This window comes from Atta cephalotes (assembly GCF_000143395.1).
Source record: "Atta cephalotes unplaced genomic scaffold scaffold00240, whole genome shotgun sequence".
NCBI lineage: Eukaryota > Metazoa > Arthropoda > Insecta > Hymenoptera > Formicidae > Atta > Atta cephalotes.
Genome location: NW_012130304.1, coordinates 1 through 6522, shown reverse-complemented (window position 1 = coordinate 6522; position 6522 = coordinate 1). Strand labels below are relative to the sequence as shown.

The 6522-nt window shown below is 33.6% G+C and overlaps 2 protein-coding genes across 2 annotated transcripts; one reads left to right on the top strand and one right to left on the bottom strand.

Moving 5' to 3' along the window:
• Nucleotides 1-107: 107 nt before the first annotated feature.
• LOC105625188 (thioredoxin-related transmembrane protein 1-like) lies at nucleotides 108-1274 on the bottom strand (the record flags this gene model as incomplete). The annotated part of the gene is made up of 2 exons (XM_012206528.1): nucleotides 968-1274; nucleotides 108-269 (listed from the first exon to the last, which is right to left on the bottom strand). Coding segments are annotated over exons 1-2 (320 nt in total), but the record flags the coding sequence as incomplete, so codon positions are not given.
• Nucleotides 1275-2271: 997 nt separating this feature from the next.
• LOC105625187 lies at nucleotides 2272-5930 on the top strand. The gene is made up of 3 exons (XM_012206527.1): nucleotides 2272-2773; nucleotides 3099-3688; nucleotides 3780-5930. The coding sequence occupies exons 1-3, from the start codon at nucleotides 2272-2274 to the stop codon at nucleotides 5928-5930; spliced, it is 3243 nt and encodes a 1080-aa protein (XP_012061917.1).
• The last annotated feature ends 592 nt before the right edge of the window (nucleotides 5931-6522 follow it).

Sequence of the window (6522 nt, the reverse complement as noted above, 5' to 3'; positions counted from 1 at the left end):
TGTTTTATTATATATATATATATATATATATATATAATATTAACCATTATTTTGCCATATATGTATATCTATAGCAAAATAAATTATTAGGATAATTGTATACTTACTGATATATGGTAGGCAAAGCTGTAACCAAAAATCTGCCACTAAGACCTGGAGAATCTGTCACGTCTATCTTTCCAACATTGATATTTAAATCCTTTTTGGATGATGCAAGATCCTCCCAGACTGGTTCAAGTGCTTTACAAGCTGGACACCATGGTGCATAACTAATAAATAATATATTAAATTCTAATTAACATTATTATAGACATTAGTTTTTAGATTTTAATACACACATACACACACACATACATACATATACATACACATACACACATATATACACACATATATAATTGTAAAACTTAGTTTAAATGTAAGCTTTCAGACAATGTTATCAACGACAAAATATACATTGATAAGAGTAAATCTAACTATGACTTTGTATTCGACATATTCTTCACAAAAATATTTCTATTATCTATTGAATTCATTCAATTATAATCCTTTAGAGCTGACAATGGGTCTATTAGATCCATGCAGTGATTATATAGATAACAAAGATTTTGATGAGTAAAAATAATTCAGCTTTTTCTGTAATGTTAAAATACAAAAAATACATTTGAATTTACTATTAGCTGTTAATATGTGTCTCGATTATTGTAGCAATTGCTATTTTACACAAAAACATCAAACAATTTCATTTTCCTCATGTTACATCTGCAAATTTTGATTATTTTTGCTAAAATAAATTTAATATTTATTCTTTTTTATACAAATTATATCATTTTAAATCCTTGAAATTATTTAAAGTCTTTTAATCCTGTAAAATCTGTTTAATGACAATCATCAAGGATAAACAAATTCGGGCATTTTTTGACACGGCATCAATCACAACGATGTCGACGTGCACGGTCGCACTTACAACTCAATCATCCACTCTCCAGTAAGCATAAGATTCCAGTTATCCTCGTTCAGTTGTTCCACCAGGCTGCCCTTCGTCCGCCGCGTATTCGTGTCTATGCTCGCTCTCGCGTACGTGGATAATAATGCGACGTAGATGACATAAAATACGGGACCCATTCTGGCGACGTCTCACCGTCGACTTTAACCAACACTCACCCGTCACCGGCACCGTATCACACTCAACTCAACCACACTTGACCACACTATCACTATCGTACACGACGCCAACCGCTGATCACCGCTGACGTTGACGGCGCTGACTGAGCAAATAAAATATGAAATGCTTAATGCCTACTGGCTTAACTTGCTACTGTACAGTGCACACTAGACACGATGAGCGACGAGCAATATCCAATAAGAGCTCTGCTTTATCGTCATGTGAAAAAAAGCAGAGCTTTCATTGGATATCGCTCGTCGATATCCAAACTTTATAAACCAATTATATTAAAAGGCTGATTCATAGTCGATTTTTGTATTTAAAATCGTCTTTAGAAGTCACGAATCAATTAGAGAGCCGTAATCTTAAGATATTACTTAAGACTGTCTTGAAATAAAAACGAACTACGAATACCAGCCCTTTGAGTTTGTTACCTTAGGTCTGTTCGCGTTGCTTGCACTTTTTGCACTCGGCATCTTCGCTTTCTCTTTTTTCAAAGCCAAATATATATCTATCTCATTTTTAAGTGCAAAAATATTTGAGGATTTCATTTATCGTGAACAGACCTCTTATATTTATGGTACGATTTCGATGGTACCACGAAGAGTATGGTCAACGCGATGTTGCAAATGCTTTGAAGCATTTTTTAATTGGTCAGTTTGTAAAATTCTTTCTTTTCATTGGTCCATCAAAAGCTTCAAAGCATTTATAGCGAGACTTTAACCACAGCCGAAAAAAGCCGGGAATGCCGAGATGGCCGCTTTGAGGCTTTTCGAGCTTCTTTCTGCGTAAATATTGTGTCGATATGTACGTGCAAGTATGTTTTATTTATATACATTTTTTAATCACGATAGGCATTGCAGTACATATAACGTCTTTTTGAAAGCGTAAGTGAGCCTGGTGAGCGTACAGGTGCGAGAATCAGGAAAAGTTGAAATTTTGCGTGCGTTTAAAGAATTTTAAGGAAGAATAACGTATCCTCAGGTATGTACGTTTCTAATTCCGTAAAATTTTACTGTTATGTTAACTCATTGCTTGATTCGTCCAAATTCACAGATATAAAATTCATTTAATTTTCTGAGTGTATTTTTGCAGGTGTTGACAACATGTCAGCGGTATATCCGAAGCTAGCAGTGAGAGACAATCTCGACGATGATGATCTCACCGACATCGATGATGAAGTATTTATTAGGGATGGGAGAAACGGTGGATTGAAATTAGACGACGATGGTGGAGTGAAACAGCCTCTCATGGCACCTCGTAGAAAATGCAAAAAGCCCTGCAACTTGGAGAATCATAAGATCCCATATAACATGCTTCTTGTGCCAGTGTGCTGTGGAACTACAGCATTGATTGTGCTATTAGGCTTAATTGTAGTTTGTATATTTACTGCAAATATATTCCCAATGCCATTAACTATACTGAAAAGCTGGATGTCACATGATTTAAAAAATCCTATAAATGAATCTGAGATAATTCCATGTACCTCACTCTCGTCCAGTGTTTTATGGGCCAGATCATTTCCAAAGTTAACACCTGAGGCACCTCTTAGGAGTAATGATGTTAACTCTGATGGAATTGAAGACATTATTGTAGGATTTAGTACAGGTATAAAAAGTATTATGTTTAATTTCAAATAAATGAATGTTTTTTGTGAATGTTTTGTATTATTTTGATTTTGTTTCACTTTCTTTTTGTATATTTTGTATATATTATATTTCTTTTTGTATATATTATAATTTATAATTTTCTGTGTTACTATGTTGCATTGTGATTTGTAATTGGCTACTTCTATTTTATTTGCTTCTTTTACAGATTTTGGTTTGACATTTACATGATGTTTCTTTACAATCTAAGGTGAATTATTAATGTTTTTTCTTATTAGATTATTAATTTGATCAGGCACTGTAAAGATATTGATTTATAAATTTAGGTCTGGATATGATGGATACAGAATATATCTGTACTATATATTTTGGGAATCAAACGCCGTGTCTAGGCGGTGTACTAGCACTGAATGGTAAAACAGGTGAACCTATCTGGACACATTGGACTGCTCATTCCATACTTTCTGTTGATTGCGATGCAGATTTGACGAATGATAAAGTTAAGGATTGTATCATATCTGGACGTGGTGGAATACTGCAAGCTATTGATGGCCATGATGGTTCCAATATATGGAAAATACCACTTCAAGATCTAATTTCTGAGTTACAAATAATTTCGGATGTCTATGATGCAAGATTTATAGCTGATATGGATGGCGACGGTATTGCCGATGTAATAGCATCGCATGTTGTACAATCAGATAATATTCAAGCAAGTAATGTACTTGTAATATCGGGTAAAAGTGGCAGTGTCATACGCAATATGAATTTACCAGATACTGAGCAATTGTTCGTAGCACCGCAAATTATAGTGCATCCTGATGGAGAAAATATATTCGTTCTAGCTACAACCAGTCAACAAGATTCTGGAGGATTATATATAGTGTCTCAAGCTAATATATTTTACGGTGATTTGGTATGTAGTCATAACAAGATCTGTTAGATTTTCTTTTATTATTATGAAAAGATTATCATGTTAATTGCTACTTTGACTATTTTTGTTGCAGCAATTGCAAAAACTCAATCATAACACTGGCAAAAATGCGCTGTTGCCACCGATTTTAATCGATATTACATCTGATGGAATTGAAGACATTGTCGCTGCTATGTTCAATTCTACGATTATAGCATACAATGGAACTACGTTTGAGCCTATCTGGAATTACACAGTTCCCAATTCCGAAGTAATTAGCATTCCCATTCCCGGTTATTATAATGACGACGATATACCAGACTTTATGGTGAAGCATCAGATAGGAACTGGCTTATCCACATACTATTACACTGTAGCTACAGTTATAGATGGTCGTAATGGGCAACCTTTGCTCGAGAAACCAATGGAGGATAGTTTAAGTGGGCAAATGTCTGGATTATCGGTCACTGTCGATGGGTTTGGCAATGATTGGTTTTTACATTGGTCTACCGACTGTTTAAATTATGAAGGAATCAAGGAAAAATATCAGTTCTTAAAAGGTCAGAGTTTCATGTCGCAAACTCGCACTGATCTCTGCTCTCTAAGATTCAATTCGACGCTTACTATGAGATTACTAGCTTTGAGTCAACATGTCGGCCCGCCTGGATTGTCGTTATACTTCTCGGAGGACTGGAAGTCGGTAGAGTTCAATAATTCAGTCGATCTACGAAAAGAAGAGGAAAAGAATCTGAAATCCCATTCGCGATTAAAGGTCACGGATACTTATTCAAACATACCACTCGTTTCCGAGAGATCGCCAAAAATTCATAAAAATCATCGGAAAGATAGCATTTTCAAACACAAAGATAGTCTACTCGAAATTGGCAAATATGATTCGGACGCGATATATGAGAACTTCGACGAATTCAAGAGCCATAAGAAACATAATCCCGAAGACATTGTAGAGAATTTGAACGTAGATCAAGCATGGAAACAAGATAACAAATGGATGGAGGATGATGTGCAGCCGGATAAAGAGTATGATAGTATATACGAAAATGATAACGGTAACAATGAAGACAGACAGAGTGTAGATTATTCGCAAGGTGAAGTGCGAGAACAGAGAAGTGTCATTCCCGTGGTTAAAAATATATATTCGATAAATATTTCTCATAAAGAAATTAATTCAACACCTGAATCGACGCGACATAGTTTACGACTGAATGAAGAAATTAACACAGAAAAAAAGAGAAAAATGGAAGAAATCAATAAAAAAAATAGCTCAATGAACGAAGCTGATGATATAATGAATATATCAATGACATCAACTTCCCAATTTTCAGAGTTATCATTAATTATGTCAAATAAATCAAATATCGAAAAGAGTACTACAATACAGAATGTATTAAAGACGAGCGAATTAATAGAAATAAAGAGCATAAATATAAGTACAGAATTGCCTGAGGACACACATACTGAAGCATCAAATGTTACTAAAAATCAAATAATCACTGGTCCAGATGCAACTTCCACTATTAAGAAAGTCGTAGACATACCTCAGCGAAGACACATTTATAAACATAGTTTCCCTAGTATTGTCCAAGACGCGGATGATGATGCTAGTATAGAAAAAGTATTTAAACGGGAATCACTGAAAAATCAAAGTAAAGGCAAGATTAATAAGAAGCAATTACTAATATTATCGTCAACTGATAAAGTTGTTAAAACACGACAGAAACGAAGAACGAAACGAAACTCGGAAATTAACAACAACCAGTCGAACGGTATCAATGGTATTCAAAAGCAGGCACCAACCGGTATTCTGCTACCGTCTATTATCGAATCCAAAGAAAAGACATCGATAGATTTAGTGTTTCCTACGTTCTGGTTACCGTCGTCTGAAGTGTCTCTGATCTTGTCTCGAGCAGATGTGGAGTGCATTGACAAGAAGAAAGCATTATTAGAGGATAAACTAGAGTACAAAAAAGATGACGACATTATCAGCGAATGTTTATCCGAGCGAGGCATTAATTACAGATTATATCAAGAGGCAATGGATAGAGAAAATACCAAAATCGCATTTGGTCAAATGACAATATACAGGATGAAACTAGAATGCGTATGTCCAGAGGATATGCTACCTAATCAAACATGCAAAAATATTTCAATACATCAAAGCTGGCCAGAATATTTAGGATCTTCTGGAAATGGCTACTTTAAGCCATTACATAAATTAAATATTTGAAGAAACTATAATATCTTGTCGAATTATATAAATTATTGAGGAAACTTTTATTGTAAATTGTAACGTTCTCTAATGGAATCGTTAAAAAATTATCAAATAGTCACGTGCGCTATTTGTAAAATTATACAATAACGATCGTAATTCTAATCAATATTGTTATATAAAGTAATTTATATTAATATTTATATGCAGTTTTCTTCGCGAAATAGAAAGGATATATATGTGTATTTGTACATATAAGAATATTGTTGCTCTCGCATTTAAAACTTTTATCAGTTAATTTTTAAGAGAATTGCTGTAATCACATATCTGTTAATTACTTACTGATAATTAAAAGTTTTTTTTAAATGCAGTTATGAATGAAGAAGTAACTGTATGTGCCAAAGGAGACGACAGTTTTTTTATGTGTGTATCAAATATATTACAGAATTTATCATAACTTACAATTGCATAGAAATTGATATAATTAATGTTGAAAGTATACGTTGGTGTAATAATAATTTAATATATTCCAATATATTCCAATATCCATATGAATTGAAATAATCTCATATATATATATATATATATATATATATATATATATATATAT